The sequence below is a fragment of the Ambystoma mexicanum genome, chromosome 5p, assembly GCF_040938575.1.
Source record: "Ambystoma mexicanum isolate Mex_15411 chromosome 5p, UKY_AmexF1_1, whole genome shotgun sequence".
Lineage (NCBI taxonomy): Eukaryota > Metazoa > Chordata > Amphibia > Caudata > Ambystomatidae > Ambystoma > Ambystoma mexicanum.
The window spans coordinates 750,581,736-750,601,028 of record NC_090930.1 but is presented as its reverse complement, the minus strand read 5'-3'; the positions used below and the strand labels follow the sequence as shown (position 1 = coordinate 750,601,028).

General features: G+C 46.8%; 1 protein-coding gene across 1 annotated transcript in view; it reads left to right on the top strand.

The window, feature by feature from the left end:
- Positions 1-19,293, top strand: part of FBXL2 (F-box and leucine rich repeat protein 2) — an 838,595-nt gene that overhangs the window by 525,222 nt on the left and 294,080 nt on the right. The window contains exon 10 of the mRNA XM_069613130.1: positions 10,907-11,037. Coding sequence (XP_069469231.1) covers positions 10,907-11,037 — 131 coding nt within the window. The remainder of the gene's footprint in view (positions 1-10,906; positions 11,038-19,293) is intronic.

Here is a 19,293-nt window from a genome sequence, read left to right as displayed (position 1 = left end):
CATGCTCGGACTTTTACTTGGTAGGAGAGTGAACCAAACGACAAAGACTCAACTATGCTCTTGCAATACATTTATCAGAGAAGCACAATGGAGATGCTACTCTTATTACATTTTAAGGATTGGCACATATCCCGGAACACAAGAGAAAAGGTAACAGGGAATGGAAATTGCAGAAGTTAGAATCTAGATTGATTATAGAATTCAACACGATGAAACCAGTGGGCCATAACTCAGACGATTAATTGGCTATACACCTGTACAATGATTAGAGATGGGAGTAATCATGATTAATGCAGAATGTGGGTGAAAGTAATTCCTGGTATGCTATAGGATATGTACTAAAGAAGATGTCTAAAATTGATTCATGAGTTTTTATGTATCAGTAGGCCTACCGATGTGTATGGAGTGTGAAGTCTGCCAGAAGTGTTCTGTTACCTATGCCCCATCCTTGCTAGTCTAGGAAGGTTGGTGCCGCCTATTATCAGATCTTGGAAGCCCGAACAGAGATCCAGGTCCCCTCAAGCCCAGACAAGTGGAAAAGAGTACCTGGGAGACCAAATCTTGACCAAGCAAAGTTGGAGTGACAAATCAGCCAAGACTAGAAAGACTTACAGGGGGCGCTTTAAACCCCACAGACCGTGAGTTACTTGCATTAGACTTCAAGGAGGGATAGCCTAATGGTATAGAGGGATGACCTGATGGACTACTTTCATTGCGCAAGCTGGATTTGCTCATGCTTTACTTTTTTGGGGTCATTCTCCATTCTTACATCAAGTCCATTTTACACCCTTGGCCTATTTATTTTGTTCAATAACTTCCTCTAAGAGTCTCAAGTTGTTTATTGTGCCTTGGCAATGACCCTTACCCCTACTAGAAATTTGCATGATGTGGGATACATGAAAAAGCATTTTAGCAGAAGGGATACACTGTTTAATTTAAAATATAAAACAGCTGTTGGCAATTTTTCCACTGGGCCAATGCTTTCCAAAGTAAATCACACATCTCGACATACAATAGACATAGATTTTATCACGATGGTGACAGGGATCAAAAACCAGGCCAAGACAGAGTTACCAGTTGCATTAAGCTTTTTTTTTGGGAAGATGAAATAGGGTAGCCCAAACTACATACAGCAGTGTAAAGTAAACAATTGTCTTGTGATATGAAATAACTCCAATCCAGCTTTAAAGTGGTTCCTGCAACCAGGCTTCTAGTTCCTCTCTGGTGTCTTTCCTGTAACTCAAGGGTCGGCCTTAAGATTTTCTTACACCCTTCTTCTCTGGGTCTTGACTACTTGACTCAAAGTGCTAGGTTTTAAGAGGTCCCTGCAACCTTCTTTGTGAGGTTTCCCATGGGTCTTCCCTTCATGGCTCTTAGTCTAGATTTCAAGGGGGTTCTTGCACCCTTCTTCAGTAAATCCGCCGGAATAACGCCCAACGGAATTACCATTCTCCAGCATGGGGTCTTGCATGGATTCACATGCTTATGAATATTCCCCATCGCCAGGCTGAGAATCCTGGGTAAAAGAAACAAACTGTTTCACTTTCACTTTAAAACCGTATTTCTGCTCTAAACCAATCACTGTCCTCTGGGTCATTCTGTCCCCAACCAATGACAGTCCTCTCCCTAAGCTGCGCCCCTGATGGCCATCTTCAAATTCTGACCGCACGCTTCAGTGTTGGGAGTCCTCTTAGTGCTATCCAAGCTTTTTCCTATATATTTTGAGTTTTTGGGATAAAATGTAAAGTTTTTTTGACCGATTTCTGAATTTATCGTCCGACCGGAGATCGACTACCGGCAGTGGGGAACCTCTGTTGTTGAAGATCAAATGTCATTGAGGATCTTCATTGGAAGGCCCAGGCTTGAGGCGTTTTTCGTGCCTTTTCACCATTACTCGAGGAGTAGAGATGCCTCTTCAAACTCTGCGTGAAATGTGGACCAAGAAATGTTTGCTTGGAGGATCGACACCACAATTGTCTTTACTGCCTGCATCCAGACCCATGATGAGTAGGGATGCTCGGTCTGTGGTGGTTTTTTGAAAAAAGACCCAGAAGCACCGCTACAGCAGGCTGGCGGCATGGTTAAAGTCTGGTAAATCATCTGACTCGGCCTCTGCGCATGTTTAGGCTTCCCCCAGAGCCGGCCGGTCCCCCGATTGAACTACCTCGTATAAGAGGCCGAGGTCTTTTGAGGATACCCCACCTGTGGGGGTCCAAAGGAGGGCAAGGCCGCAGGCTATGGATCCCACTGGATTTGCCGATGTTGCAGGTCCTGGCTCGGGAGGGGCGAGGTTGCCATCACCGACCAGATCCACAATGAGCCTACCAACAGGAGTTAGGCACTCGAAGAGAAAATCATTGACCCCTTTGAAACTCTGCATAACATCGGCGGATAAGGCGGCGAAGAAGAAATTCAAGGGGTTGCCCTCGTCTACCTCCATCGACGTCTCAACCAGGAAAGACAACACCATTATCACTGCGTCATCAACGACCACTTTGACGACGACTGCTGTTGCCACGTTGACCGGCCCCATCAACGACCTCGTCGACGATCACTACTTCTTTGAAGGGAAGGCAGACCACGCAGGTGGTGCCGTCAGTCACAGCAGCGACTACTTCGCAGTTGTCCTTGACAGCACGGTGGGAGGTTACTGCCAAGGTTGTAGAGAAGCCCTCCGGAAAGGGGACAGCAGTGAGCAGTAAGACTCCGACGACCCCTAGGAGGGGTACGGATCTGGGAGCTGAACCATGTGTGCAGGGGTACATTTATACTAGCTCTGATGAGGGTGATGACCTACCTGAGACTACTATTCAGACCACAAAACGGGCCAGGGACCATTGTTGGAAAGTGGGTCGTCGGGGTGAACCCTATTGTCTACCTCTCCAGCAGAGGCGTACCAGCCCAGAGCCTCCACCTCCCATTCTATCTGCACTTCAACCCAGGGACGTTTCATTCGACATTCTGACCACGCTGCACACGCTGGTAACAGAAATTCAGCAAAGGCTGCCACCCACACCGGGCCCTGCTCTGTCTGGAAGTCCTCCAAGAACACTTCCTAGAGGTCCCTCTAGGCGCAAATGCAAGTTGAAGGACTCTGCTGGGGCAAGGCTTCACCCGATGCCACCACCGCCTCCACCTCAGGCTTTGACCCCAGCAGGGGATCCTGCCACGCTCATGGACACGGGCACGGATACGGCTACAGTGAGAAACACCGACAAGGCCCATGAATTGGTACCAGCGGACGGAGAGCCAGCAGGAGCGGATGACCCGCACAGGGTTTATCCACCGGATGAGGTCGTCTCCTTCCATTCGATGATGACCAGGGCCTCCAAACTTTTTCAGCTGGTGCCTGAGGAGACGAAGAAGGAAGAGTTACTTTATCAGTGGCGCAAGTACAAGGGGGATGACCATTGCGTCCGTTCCTTTGTTGCACGATATCTAGGATGAAGGCCTAGCGCTGTAAAAAAAAAAAAACAAGCGCTGCCCAAGATGGACAGACTCGAGAAGAAATATGGAGTTCTGCACTCGGCCCCACAGGACCTAAGATCCCAGCCTTCACCTGACTCAGTGGTCTCGGCCACTGCGAATCCGTCATCCTCGTCCATGGTACCCCCGAACCAGGAGGGGAAGAAACTGGATACTATGGGGAAGAGGATTATCAATCGTCTGCAAGTACCGTTAAAGCTGCTAATGCGCTGGCCATTTTGTCACGCTACGAGCCAGAGCTCTGGTATAAACTGGGCCAGATTCTTGACTTCCTACCTGACAACAAGAAGGCAGAAGCTCTTGAGTTGTTCCAGGAGGGGAAGGTAGCCTCGGACGACGTCATCACAGTGGCGGTGGACATCGCAGACACTGGATTTCATCAGATGGGAAACGGAGTGTCTCTTCGTTGGCAGGGATGGTTGAAACCCACTAGCTTCAGGCCAGACGTTCAGACTAAGGTATTGGACATGCCATTTGACAGAGAGAACCTGTTTGGCAAGGCAGTAGATGAGTTTCAAATGGATTGTGTCCTCCAACGTATTACACATCTTTGACATGTAATGTCCACAGCTGTGCACTTCGGAAACTTTTTTGGCAGAGGGCGTCCTTCTTCGAGGACGTTGGGTCGATGTCCCTCGAAGGCCTCCGTCGAGGGCGATGTCACCGGATGTTATAAATAGGACACACGGCGCCCGTTGCCTAAGTTCTGTTTTTTCCGCAAACATGTTTGCTTTGATAACTCAGCGCGCCTCGTGTGTTTCGGTCATTGGTCTCCGTCGGAGTCCAAACTCCACATCAACCTGTTAGAGCTGAGGGCCGTCAGGCTAGACCTGAAGGCTTTTCTGCCGTCTGTGCGGCAGAAGAGTGTCCTGATCATGACGGACAACACAGTGGCCATGCATTACCTCAACAAAAAAGAGGGGGCATGGTCACTCCCGTTGTGCAGAGAGGCAATGCAGCTCTGGTTCTGGGCCATCCAGCAGGGAATTTCGATCTTGGCAGTTCATCTGCCCGGAGACAAAACTGCAGCGGCGTATGCTCTGAGCAGGTAGAGCACGGTCTCTCACGAGTGGGAGATGGCTCAGGAAGTCCTTCAGGAGATCTTCGGCCTTTGGGGAACCCCGCAAGTGGATCTCTTCGCCACCAGTGCCAACCGAAGTGTGAGAGATTCTGCTCAAGGGTTTTTCCTCCGAGAGGAGCCTTAGGAGACGCGTTTGTGGTGGATTGGTCATTCCCACTGCTGTACGCGTTTCCTTCAGACCCCGTCATTCCTCAAGTGTTACGGAGGTTACGGAGGTTCGGGTCCCACATGATCCTCATTGCTACAGATTGGGCCAGGAGAGAGTGGTACCCGGATGTTCTCAAAATGTCCATCTGCCCTCCATGCCGTTTTCCCAACCGAGAGGATCTGCTCTCGCGAGAGGGGGGTCAGGTTCTCCATCCAGAGGTCAGGACTCTCAACCTTCTCGCTTAGTATCTGAAAGGTTGAGATATAAGGATTGGGACCTCCTGGATGATGTGATAGAGGTGTTGCTTTCCGCCAGAAGGCCAGCAACAAAGTCCCTGTACTGTTGCTGTAAGTTTTGTGACTGGTGCAGAGGAAAAAATGTTGATCCTTTTCTGTGTTCCATTCTTATGGTTTTGTCTTTCTTACTTTCTTTGGCCCACAGGGGCCTTCGTGTAGGTACCATTAAAGGTTACCTGGTGGTGCTGTCTATATTTAATTGCTCGTCTGAAGAATGCTCTTACTTTAAGATTCCTTTGATTTCCCAATTTCTTAAAGGACTGACTAATGTATTCCCACCGTCCCCTTTCCAGGTGCCGGTTTGGGCTTTGAACTTGGTTTTGAAATTTCTCATGGGTGCTCTGTTTGAACCTTTGGACTCTTGTCCTTTGAGATTGTTGTCCTTCAAGACAGTGTTCTTGGTTGCGGTGACTTCCGCTCGCAGAGTGAGTGAATTGCAGGCACTTTCATCTAAGCCGCCCTTTACTGTGTTCCACAAGGACAGGGTTGTACTACTGGTACGTCCTTCTTTTCTACCTAAAGTAGTGTCTGAATTTCATTTGAGTCAGAAAGTGGTTCTTCCTTCTTTCTATCCTCCTCCTCATCCTGGAAAGGAAGAGGAGCGACTCCATAAGTTGGATCCTAGGAGAGCTCTGAGCTTTTATATTGCTAGGATGTCCAGGGTCAGAGTGGACGATCAACTCTTTGTGGGATATGCTGGACACCGTTTGGGCTAGGCTGTTACCAAACAGACCTTGTGCAGGTGGATTATCCTCACCATTACTGAGTGTTACTGATTGGCGGGTAAGGACCTTCCTGAAGGGTTGCAAGCTCATTCCACTAGGGGCGTGGCTACTTCCAACGCCTCTCCATATTTGTGAAGCAGCCACATGGGCTTCTATCCACACTTTTGTTAAACATTACTCCCTGAATACGATCCAGGGTCAAGATATGGACTTTGGTAAGGTGGTTCTTTATTCCACCATCTGATGGGGTACTCTACATTCTTTTCCCTCCTCCATCTTTATAGTACTGCTTTTTGAGTCTGTTAAAGATGTGGAATACGTTGGAGGACACAATCCATTCGAAGAACAATTTACTTACCAACTGGTAACGTTCTTTCGACTGGATGTTCCTCCAACGTATTCCACATCGCCCTCCTGACCTGCACCTCTGGAGAATTTCCTATGCGGTTGCAGCTTACGTTTCCACAAGGCTATGTGCAGTCCAGCAGGCATTGGATTGGTGCCACACATTCTGGGGGAAAAAAACATAAACTCAGGCTACGGGCGCCGTGTGTCCTATATATAACATCCGGTGACGTCGCACTCGACAGAGCCCTTCGAGGGACGTCGACCCAACGTCATCAACGCAGGACACCCTCTGCTGAAAAAGTTTCCGAAGTGCACAGCTGTGGACATTACATGTCAAAGAGGTGGAATACGTTGGCGGAACATCCAGACGAAAGAACATTACTAGTTGGTAAGTAACTTGTTCTTCTTCAACTCATCAAGACTGAAACAAAGACGGTACGTTCGCTGGGTACCCTGCAGCGACGTCGTTTGCGGTCCTTTCATTCCTCAAGAAGAATAACTAGCAGATCCTCCAAGGGATACACCGTCCCTTATCAGCAGCCTTCCCATTCCATGACGCAGGAGGCATATAGAGGCAGCTTGCAGACATACAGCAGCAGAGGAAGGCACTGGCGCTGCCCACAGGGCAGGACCCCAAACATAACAAGGCCTGAACCGCCCATGGATTCGGGCCCCCACTAGTGCACCCCAGTGCAAGGCCGGCTGGAGAAGTTCATCAGCGGATGGAAGACTATCACCACTGACAGATGGGTGATGGATGCTCTCGGACAGGGTTACACCTTGGAGTTCCAACGCAGGTGTCCCTGTATCCCCCCTGTAGCTCATCAAGAGCAGCATGTGGCACAGCTAATGCAGGAGGTCCAAGTCATGCTAAAAAAGGGGGCATTAGAATCCGTTCCTCAGCACCTCCGGTGCTCCGGAGTGTACTCCATATACTTTCTGGTCCGAAAGAAGATAGGAGGGTGGAGGCCGATGCTGGACCTGAGACGCCTCAACAAGTACCTGAAGTCCCAGAAGTTCAGGATTGTCACGTGGCAGCACATGCTCGGCCAACTGGAGGAAGATGACTTCCTGGCATCAACGGGCCTCGAGGATGCCTACTTCCACATCCCCATCCATCGGAAGCACTGCAAGTTCCTGCGGTTCCTGGTCCAGGGGTGGCACTATCAGTTCAAGGCACTTCCGTTTGGCCTGAAATTGGCCCAGAGGGTCTTCACAAAGTGTTTGGCTCCAGCAGCAGTGAATCTTCATCTCAAGGGCATCCATGTCTAGCCTTATCTGGATGATTGGCTGGTTCGATTCCGCTCACTTGCCCTAGTGAGCTAGCACACGGCGAGGAATGTGCGTCTGTTGACGTATCTGGGATTCTCCATAAATTATCCAAAGTCCTGCTTGAAGCCATCGCAGAACACTCTGTTCCTGGGGGCACAACTCAACACAGTAATTTGCCTGGGGGCTCCCTCAGAAGAGAGGGTGGAAGCCATCTTAGGGAAGGTGCAGCGCCTGTCATCTGCACGGTCGGCTACTGTGCGAGCCATAAATTTGCTGTTGGGCATGATGTCCTCCTGCATCAACCTCGTCCCCCTTTGCAGACTGCAGATGAAGCCTGTGCAGGAGTTTCTGGATGAGAAATGGCTGCAAGTCTCAGGGTTCTGGACGGACAAGATTTCCCTCAACGAGGAGTTCCGAAGAGCAATACAGTAGTGGGGCGTGCACTCCCACCTAACGCAGGGGGCCCCATTCCAAGTCCCTCCTTACCAGGAGACAGTCACCATGGACGCTTTTCTGGAGGGTTGGGGAGCTCAAACCGGACAGTTGCATGCCAGATGCCTTTACCTGGCAGAAGAAAGACTGTGCACATCAACATCCGGGAGCTTTGGCCCATCTTCTGGGCCCTCAAGTTTTTCCTGCCGTGGATGAGGAGCAAGGTGTTGAGGATCTTCAGACACCACCACCACCATGTTCTACATATGGAAGCAGGGCGGGACATACTCTTCAGCCCTCTGCAGAGAAGCCCAGGATCTGTGGCTCTGGGCCATTTGTCAGGACATGTTTGTCATCCCCTTTCAACTGGCGGGCACGAAGAACACCATTGCAGACTTGCTAAGCAGGTAACTACATTCCTCGCCACGAGTGGGAGCTTTGCCAGGACCAGGTGGATCCTCTACTCCACGAATGGGGTCAACCTCAGATCAGTCTCTTCGCGACAGTGGCAGATTTCAAGTGTCAAAAGTTCGGCAACAGGTTTCCACAGCCGAGGAGCATGGGGGGGTGCATTCTCGTTCCCGTGGGGGGCACTGTTCCTATGCGCTTTTCCTCTGTTCCACACTGCTACTACGAGTGTCTCTGCAGAATGATACTCATCGCTCGGGCGTGGCCTCGACAAATCTGGTATCCAGACCTGCGACATCTGTCAGCGTTCCCGTCCATCAAGCTGCCACTACTTCCAGACCTTCTGTCCAGAGAAAGAGGTGCGATTCTGGACCATGACCCGGTGTCGCTGAACCTCCAGGCCCGACTCCTGCAGCCATAGAGTGTGGACATTATGCTTTGCCTGCGCAGTGTAAGGACATCCTCGCCAGAGCCAGGGCATGTTCAGCGTTGACTTGCTACGGCCATAAATTGAAGCGTTTCTCTGTGTGGTGCTGGGCTCAGAAGATTACCCCTTTGCGTGTCACAGCCCTGCAGCTCCTTCCATACCTGCTATCTTTGTCCAATGCTGGTGGCTCATGCCTCTATCAAGGTGCACCTGGCCGCCATATCCTATTACGCCAGGGCGCTGGGTAGGCCTTCCCTGTGGTCACACAGACTTTTTAAGGAGTTCTTCAAAGGACTATTCAGAACGTTTCCGCCTGTGAAGGCTCCTGCCACATCTTGAGAGCTCAAATGGTTTTGACTAAACTCATGGGGGCACCTTTTGAGCTGATGCATCAGAGCCCTCTCAAGTTTCTATCGTGGAAGACAGCTTTGCTCATGGCAATCACCTCAGCCAGACGGGTCGGGGATATCCACGCCCTATCTTGAAAGCAGCCATACTTGTCCTTCCACGCTTCAAGTGTTGAATGCATACCCACCCCACCTTTATGCCGAAGGTGCCGTCAGAGTTCCTCTTCAACAAGCCTTTGGTGTTGCCTGTCTTTTTCCCGAATTCGTCATCTCCAGCGGAAAGGGCCTTGCATTCGGTGGATGTTTCTGGTGCCTTGAAGTTTTACCTGGCATGCACAAAGGGTTTTCGGAAGACTTCTCAGCTGTTTGTCAATTTTGGTCCTGTGAATCATGGGAAGGCCTTGTCGAAGGCTTCCATCTGCAGGTGGCTCTCCGGCTGCATCATGCACTGTCATTGGCTGGCTAACGGACCCCTTCCAGGTCGGCCAAGAGCCCATTCCACCAGAGCCATTTCAGCAAAGACTGCATTTCTCTCTGGTGTGCCCTTGCTCGACATCTGCAGGGCTGCTACTGAAGGTCCACACACACCTTAACGAGGGTATGATATGATATGGCATTTATAACGTGCCTATACACAAGTGTTTCAAGGCACCAGTTTTACTGTGTCGACAGGGATTCCAGGGAGGAGTCCCGAGTCGGCCAAGCGGTGCTACATGACCTGTTCTTTTGAGGCGAGTCTGTTCCAGAGGTGAGTATCATTTCTTCTGTTAAGCCTTGCCACCTCCTGTGGTTGTGTATATGCACTGCGGTATAATCGTTATTCATGAGCATGTGAACCCATGCCAGACCCCATGCTGGAGAAGGTTTAAGTTACTTACCTGCGAACCCTCCCTCCATCCCCACTGTGGCTCTTCTTGGTTCGGTGCAACGTCCTTTCATCAACACCTGTTATTACTACAGGTGTTTTAAGGTGGGATTTTGGGGGGTCAGGAATAAAAAAAAATTGCTAATTGACAGACGAAACATTTTTTACGGCAATAATTCTGTGGAAAAATACCCATGGTAAAAACGGGTGTCGGTGAAATGACATAGAACCCTTTGTTCATACTGCTACTTTACGTGCTTACCAAATCTGAACATGGCCACCGGGTTAGAGCTTAGGGAGAGGACTGTCATTGGTTGGGGGCAGTGTGACCCAGAGGACAGTGATTGGTTTAGAGGAGAAATGCAGTTTTAAACTGAAAGTGAAACTGTTTTTTTTCTTTTATCGAGGATTCCCAGCATTATGTTGGAGAATATTCATGAGCATGTGAATCCATGCTGGAGGACAATAGTTATAGATAAGTAACTTAAAACTTACCACTACTTGGTGCGGTGGATTTATTGCTGGATTACAAGAGGTGGTATCAGTGTTAGTCCCCAGTAATTCCTTTACCTCCACTTTTTTCCCTCACCGATATACTCGTAATGAGGCCCAGGAGTATCTCTGCATTAGGTTTGAAGAAGATAACTTCTTTTGGGACTTTGGAGAGCAGCGTATCACTGGTTCCCTGGTTTTATGGCTTCACAGATGCAGGATCTCTCCCTCTTGAAGTGGTAGTGTTTTTATACAATGTTTTATCAGGGATGTTAGCTCTGGGGCAGGGAGGTTTGGATCTGGTTATGGAGACACAGCGGGGTATTACGGTGTGATGCCACACTAACTGTCCTCCTGCCAAATAATGGGGACCAAGTTGAGATCTTCCCCTTAGCATCCCTAGCCCATCATTCACTGGCCCAGGAAGGCATCCGGCCCCCATTGTCACTCCAATGTATGTCCCCAAACCTTATCCTTGCATCCCCACGCCATAGAGGTCCACCAAATTACTGCTGCTTATTTTGTGCACCTTGGAGCTTAACAATTTAAAATGAGAAGATAATATTTTTTGTGTTTCAGCTTATTTCCGATGACGGTATTGTGAATGTCTGCCGAGGATGCAACAACCTACAGGCACTGTGTGTCTCCGGGTGTAACAATCTTACAGATGCCTCACTCATAGCTCTTGGCCTAAACTGCCCAAGGCTGAAGTAGGTCTTCACTTTACTGTACATTTTGTTATGATACAAGATGAGATATAAAATAATTTGTGTGGAAAAAGTGCTTGAGAGGTATACGAAAGCCTAAAATAGAGAATGTTTTTCTTGATTTTTCTTATATTTTCAATATTAAATTGTTAAACCAGCCTTATTATGCTAATGGTTTCAGCTGTCCTCGTCATGTAATTCCCATTTAACATTTTATCAGTTGAGCAAGTAACAGAGGTGTGTAGTTGCATTATACTTGATTATTATAATAATATAATTCATGAGATTCCCAAAAGTTGTTGCTCAATAAGCAGAATGTAAAAATATCTATGTTCAAAGAAGACAGCAAACTAACTTGAAGAAGGGTGTAGGTAATGAAAACTAAACTAAAAATGCACCACTTGAAGGAGCATGCTGGCGCTGGATGCACTTCTCAGTGATGACTATGGTAATATGTTGTCGGTGAAGGTTTGTACTGTGTGCTAACTGCCCTCCGTCCCAAGGTAATGATCTGAGCGAATCAAGGGCACTACTCTGGGTCGCAGGTGTTACCACACCATAGTGCCTACTCTATGAGGTGCTCAGAAAATGATCAGGGGAGGCTGGCAGAAAGTGCATGGAAGAGCAAGAGAAAGGGAAAATGGAGACAGGGAGATAGAACATGGCGGAGGGCATTGGCTTGACCTAGTAGATGAAGCCTGCCTTTCTTGCGTCCTGATTAGTCACAGCCTTTCCCACAGTGTTACTGTAAATGTATGACATATTCTTCATTGGGTTATTTTATTAAGCTGTTATCTATTCGTGATTTTCTAAACATTCACGCCTTTTGTCACCAGTCTTTAATGTGGCCTCTACAGATTCTTGCCCAGTGCCCTGAGTTCTAGAGTTGACCTATATGTTTGTGATAATTAGCCCATAGTGCGTGGGCTAGCTTCTGAGGGAATATGTTCTGTCTAGATGTGCATGTGGCGTATCAGAAGGCCTGTTTTGGGATTTCTTGTTGATTCCAGAAAACAGAAAGACAATATGTTTCTCACTCCTAATGTGTCTTGCTTGTTATCACAGATAGCCTAAAGAATTGTGACGAATCCGGGTTATTCCTCCCCTCTCCCAATGGGGGAGCCACCCCCTTTGGAAATAGGAAGGTGAGCTCATTAAACTTAAGACTCCCGAGGGGTCAGAGCAAGCAGGATCCCACTGGGGTTACACCCCCGCTCTGGGAATAGGCGATTCCCCGATAGAGATGTAATTAATCGTCCCTATTTTCAAAGTCCCAATACTTGTGTGGCTACGTGGGTTTGAACTTGTGTAATGGCTTGAAACTTCGTCCTGTACTGGCTGGTGTGGTTTCTAACCCTTTCTGTGAAGGCCGACTTACATGGAGTGAGAAGAGGCTGAAGCCACCTTCCCTCTTGTTGAGTGAGAGATAAAGAGGCAGTCCACATTGAAGCAAGAGAGGGAAGCCCGCTGAGCCAGCAAAGGGCAGGACTCCTGGGAGTTGTAGCAGGACGAGGAAGAGTGTATTCCTGGCATGGCAAGGAGATCCGTGGTCAAGTATGTGGAACACACACAAACCTGCCAGCCCAGGACCGGAAGCGCTCAGCCCAAAGGATTAACATAAGACTGCCACTGACAGAAAAGTAAAGAGCTGGTGTAGAGAGGTGCCAAACCCAGGGCCCTGCAGGAGGCCAACAGAGAAAAGGACAAGCTCTTTCTGGTACGCAATGCTTGGTGGAGAGCGATGAGGACGTACCACGGCAGAAAAACTCCCTGTCTCTCCCATCGAGAACCTACACAGGAACAGAGGTACATGGTGGCACCAGGGCATTGGGATAATGGAGGACTGGCCCAACAAAACCCCAAGACGGGTTGATAGATCTGAGACCCCAGGGTGGGGAATGAGAGACGAGACCCAGAGGTGGGGTAGAAGAAACAAAACCCCACGGCAGGTTGAGGGAGACGAGGATGGGGAAGAAGAGATGAAACCGCAAGGCGGGGTGAGAAACCTAAAACCCCAAGGTGGGTTAAAAGAAATGACCCCCAAGGCAAGGTGAGATACTAGAGACTCCAAGACTGGGTGAGAGAAACCAGGCCCCAAAACAGGGCAAAACAGACCTGTATTGGACTGATTTGAACAATACAGGCGAGAAAGTCTGGGAAAGGCAATCAACCCCCTGGTACACCCTTGGCACAGGGACAAGGAGCCTCTGTTGAAAAAGACATACAGCGTTGGGGTAGTGGTGAAAGGGAACAGAAGCCAGCCACCAGTCACTTGATTAGGGCCTAAACCCAACTGTATTTTTGTTGAGTTAAATATTTCTTTTCTACGTGGTAGGGACAAAATGCTGGTAGCATAGGATTCCAGACAGAGGACCTTATTTGTAACTGACATTCTGACAATCGCCCATTTTATATTTTTCTTTATAGAATAGGGCCAAGCACCTTGGAGATTGGGACAGCCTAAGTTTTGGATGATTTAAAAATAAAGAAAAGTTTCACCACAATGCCACCTTGTTCGTCGCCTGATCTACCATAGAATACTCAAACTACAGAGATGGATACAAGGGTTTTTATGTCAAGTACTGCAAGCAATCCAATGGTACGATGGCAGCAGGCTGAAATGTAGCACACTAAGGTCCATCCCGTTCTCATCTCCCATAGGCATCCCACCTTCCTAATCCAGGCATCCCTGTTTGCCAGGTTGTGAACCAATGAGGTAACACCTACTATCTAATATTCTGACTAAGGTGAGTGCCTAACGGCCTTGCCTTTTCTTTCTCTCTCCCTATGGGGTTATTCAAAGGGCTATCCTGCCCTGACACATCCCCAGGTATACCATTTGGTTTGATTTCTTTAATGCTCTGGTGCCCTTCCAATTGCCCAGTTCCTGCCGCCCCCTTGTCTTTCGCTCCCTCTCATTCCATTCCCTCATGTCCCTTCTTTCCACTCCCTCTTTCCTGTACCTATCTCCCTGCTCTACTTCCTCCCTCTGTCTTCATCACCCCCTCTGTCCCTCTGATGGTCATACAAACACATTTCTACTCTTTCTACTCTCTCCTCTCTTTTCTCTGTCTCCTCTCTGCTCGACCCTCCTCTCCACCTTTCCATTCTCTCCCCTCCTCTCTTCTTCTCTTTCCTCCCTGCACCTCCCAGTTTCAGTTGTTCTACTCATCAACCATTCTCTTGCTCTTACTCACTTATCCTCCTACATTACACCTAACACCCTTCATACGCGCCAGCAAATACTCACTCACAGCCACACTCTTTCAATCTGGTACCAGTCTTTCTCACAACTACCTCACCTATAAAGCACTCCACCACAATCACTGAATTGCTGTGCTCCACATCCTTCCTGTGCTGGGTCTCTTGGCCTTCCCCTGCTCCACCTGACCTCACCCGAACACCTCTCATCCTATCTGATATCACAAGGTATACCCTTGACTTCCATTGTCTTCCTTATCCTCCTCTCCCCATTAGCTCCCTTCATGACGTGCTTGCTATAGCCAATCTACTTTGCTTGTTTTTCCCAGTTTTGTGCCGCAACCGTGGGAGATTTCAAAAGCGCTCAGGAAGTCCACCCCTTCTCGAGGGAAGCATATAATGCTGTCTCTTCATTGGGTGTCCTCGGTTTTATGCTGCCAAGACAGATAATCTGTGAGTCTGGAATTGAAGGTGTGCTGCTCTGCTGGGACAGCGCTAGTGTTTCTTTTACTTCAGTGAATCCTGTTTCATTCCATGGAGTGCAGCAAGTCTCCTCCACTCCATGACCTTCCGGAACTGGTATTCGTGTGAGAATAGAAAAAGACTTCTGTCTGGAATGGTGAACAGCAGGCAGTGGGGCATGGTCAATGGTACCTGGTACGTGCAACATAGATAGGTAGAGAACAGGGACCTACCAACACCCTCACTATGCATATGGGGCAAGACTGGCTCTGGTGAAACCTCTGACCTTCGCAGGCCTCCTGACCAAGGCTTAAACGGGTCCCTGTTGCCACTGACTTGGCCATGCCCCTAACCTTGTCACACCGTGAGCCTACATTTGGTGGATGTTTCTGTCTAGGTGAATATGGCTTATTAAGATGTTGTGCATTATCGATTTAATTTTATTAGCTATGTGCGTGACATTTGTTCTATTTCTTGTTCATTTTCTACACTTGCTTTTAATTTTCCCATTCCATATCATCCCATCAAGTCATAAAGCATCTATCATGATTTCATGTGGTACTACATATCCTTGCTATCCTCTTAAGCATTCTGCTTGCCCCCAGGGACCTCTCAAACTATTGGCTGTCTTTCCCCTCGCACTACTCCAAGATCATAGAACAAGCAGTGCTCAACAGAATCATCAACCTTTCCTTTAGAGTGAAGACTATTTGCCTGTCTTCACTCTAAAGGAAAGGTGCCTCATTAGAACTTGAGGAACATCTAAAATGAGGGGAACATCTCTCCATTAAAGGTTCAGGGAATGTCCCTAGTAGAGTGTTGGTATGCTGGCTAAATACCAGGTGAATTAGTGTGCCTATTCATCCAAGTATTTTCTATTTATTCTAAGTAAAGATGAAAATACAGATAGGTGCAAAAATGTAAAGGTGTAAAGAAAAAATGTGAATTAATTAAAACCAAAACATGCATACAAAATATTGGCAAACATGTGCCGAAAGCAAAACATTTAATGAGATGGAAACACTAAAACCCATAATGTTTTAAAAACAATGTCAATTTTAAGGGTTCTGGAAGTCCCAGCTGTCTGGTTTGTTTTATCAATGGTCAGACCACGTTTTGGTCACGTGGACTGTTGTAGTGTATTGTGTATTCTCTTTGTGTCTAGGCCTGCATGTACTTACTAGTTTGCCTCTCAAATTTGGAGATCTGTAGACATGTTTTACCTACATTCAAAATTGTTGAATGTCTAAGAATTGCCCTCTTGATTTTATTTATCAAAGGAGAATATGTGAAAACCGTCATAATTCTCTCGGATATGATTTCTTTTCTTTTTGGTTATCCAAAGTAGCCAATATACATTTCTCACCCGCAGTTCACCTCTTATAACGGCCAACCTTGTTCTTTTAAATGTAAGGCTAATGACAAACTTTGTCAAATTCAGGCAAAGGTTAACAGTTTCTCAAGTGTCTGAGAAATTTGCCAAAAGGTTCATTTTCTCTCAAAGCTCCTTAGTGAAAGCTTTCAAACGGAAGCAAGCTATTTCTGCCAGTCACCACCTTGAAAACTCTGGTGTAAATCTTTCCTTTGCAGGCTATAAGTGCTATTTCTAAATAATCTATAGATTTATTGTTCGACATACAGGTGAACTTTAGCATTCTATTTTGTTGATTCAGTCGTGTGTGGAATGATCAAATTTCTTCTGTTCCTTTGCAGATAACAAAAACCTCATCAATATAACGTGCCTGCTTGTTTCCTATGTGCTGAACAAATTGATTAGTGTTGCAATAGATAAGGATATGGACCCGTTCACCATCCTTTTAATTTTCTTGTAACATTTCTTTTTATATCTGAAATAGTTCCTAATCTGAGCAATTTAAGATAATTGCTTCATGAAGGTATTGGGAACTTCCTGGAGTTCACTTTGGTTTTCCAGCACTTGTTCGATGACAAGAAGTGTTTCCCTTTATGAGAAACTGGTCTATATGGCTTCCACATCATGATTCACTAAGAGATCCTGTTCTGGATGAAACTCAATATCTTCTATAGGTTTAAGGAATGCACCTGTACTCTTCATGTACAAAGTCATTATTTCTGCTGAAATGCCATAAAAGTGCACAATAACAATTCAACAAAGCATTCCACATATACTTACATTTAAAATTCATCATACTGCAATTCTCTTGAACAGTTTCATAAATATATATATCCTCCAATAAAATTATGAAACAGGCTACAAAATGTGGTTAAAATGGCATTTTCGGGTGTGATAATGCCCACTCTTACGGTAATATGAACAATATAAACAAAAAAGGCAGATACACAGGGATACAAATCAACAAAGACAAATCATGTCTCTTTCCCCTAGCCGCCCTGGGTGGGGAAAACATTGAGAGGCTCCCGATATGGCCTTCCAGTGGAGGACTACCTCCTTTAAATACTTAGGAATCACCATCCATCGTAACCCCAAAACTGAACACGCTCTGAACACTATAAAAGCCAGGGAGAGCTTGGAGAAATCAATGGGCTTCTGGAGTAAACTACCGCTGTCAGTGGCGGGAAGGGCTGGGCTTCTCAAAATGGTGGCACTGCCCCGATAGCTACAATGTTTTAGTAACTTTCCATATTACGTTATCCCAGATTTCTTTAGGGACCTAGATAAACTCTGCAGGCGTTTCCTCTAGCAGGAAGGTAGGCACAGAGTCACAATACAAGTGCTACAAAGACCCTATGAAAAGGGATGTCTGCAGATTCCCAATTTTGAGCTGTATTACTTGACAGGACAACTGAGAAGCGTAGTGCAATGGATGGCAGATGAGATCACGATGGACATTGGACTTCTGTAACCTGGCCATCCTGTAAATGCTCCTTAGGGATCTACTCTGGGCCCCGACTGGAGCAACACAAAATTGCCCCTATTTGGTGAAACTTCGGGTACAAATTTGGAAGCGGGTCTGTAGGACAGTGAAGGTAACAGACCCAATCGCTCCCTAGATCCCCATTGCATCGACTATGGCAAGTAGACCCCGTGGACAAAGAGAAGTAAGAACTAGGTTGGAGCCCTTCGGAGTAGCCACATTGGGGGACTTGATGAATGACCAGGGAATCCAGACTTTTGCTGAACTGCACGAAACCACGGGACTGGCCGCTGGTCAGTTCCTGCTTCACAGAGCAGTGATAGACAAGATTGCCCGACATCAAAAATCAAGCAACGGAACATGAAACTATAGTAAACATACTAAATGTTGCTGAAGGAGGCCATGAAATCTCAAGGCTTTATGAAACATTAGTGGACAGCACAACCAAAGTAGAGCTTAAAAGTAAGGTGAAATAGGAACACGAACTGGGCTTAGAATTTGAGGACACGGCATGGGAAACCATAACCCACTATCACAAAAAGGTGTCCAGGAATGCCAGATTGCAACTCATACAGTTCTACATCACAAACAGGGCGTACCTCACACTGGAGGTGATCTGTAGGTTCAAGGGGGCAGGAGTTACAAAATGCCCTAAATGCAATAAATCAAGTGCAGGAATGACTCGCATGTTTTGGGGGTGTCGGGAAATACAATCTTTTTGGACATTGATAGCTGCAAAGGCGGCTGAAGCGGACATTGGCTTAGACAAACCCCAGTAGAATGTATCTTGCGTAGATATCCGAAAAGCCGGAAGAACAAACCATTGAACAAGCTAAAGGAATTGATGTACATATTAGCAAAGAGACACATCGCCATGGGGTGGAAGAACACCAGGAGCCCAAGTGTGGCACTGTGGTGGGAGGACCTCCGCAAATGGGTAGCAGCGGAAACAGGGGCGTGGGAAAACGCACTTTGATAACAGAAATTAGACATCAGCGAAGACTTACAGCAGTGGGTGGCGCTCACGGTGCCATTATTCAACCCAAGGATAGATGAAGCTTCCACGGATGAAGAAGGTACCCCATAACCGGAGCCTGGTACTAGTAGATGTAATGAACTGATTGTGGTCTTGTTAGGGGAGGAGGGGGGAGAGTTGGGGGTTACACTTGAAGAGGCTGTATAATGTATCAATTATGATAACCAGTTAAGATTGTGGTGTTTTGAAACTTAATAAAATAAATGATAAAAGAAAATAAACAAAAAAAGCTGTTTGGCGGACTTGGTCTAGCTGCACGTTTTTGGGACACTATCACCTTGAGTTTGAAATTGTATATGTAATTTCTTGTACTGGTACTGTGTTTTATACAACTGTGGTTATTTATATGTGATTTATATGTTTGTATATTGTAATAAAACATATTTATTGTATTATTTAGTTGTATTGTTTAGCACTACCTGATGACAAATTGCCTTTTTGGTTTATATTGTAAAAATAGCATTAGATCATGTCCAAATCCATAATTATTGACTGGTTCAAGGGACTATAAGGGCTACACTTGATTTGTGCTGTTTCAAAATGTGCATTAACTTTTAACCATCTATTAGAACTGTAGACCTTGGATCTATGTAATTTATTTCCAATATTTATCCAATACATTATGGTTTCTTTCTGTTAAGCAATGCTCAATATATGAATTTGGAAACTGTACGACATACATAGCTACCCTGCATCAGTAGATTG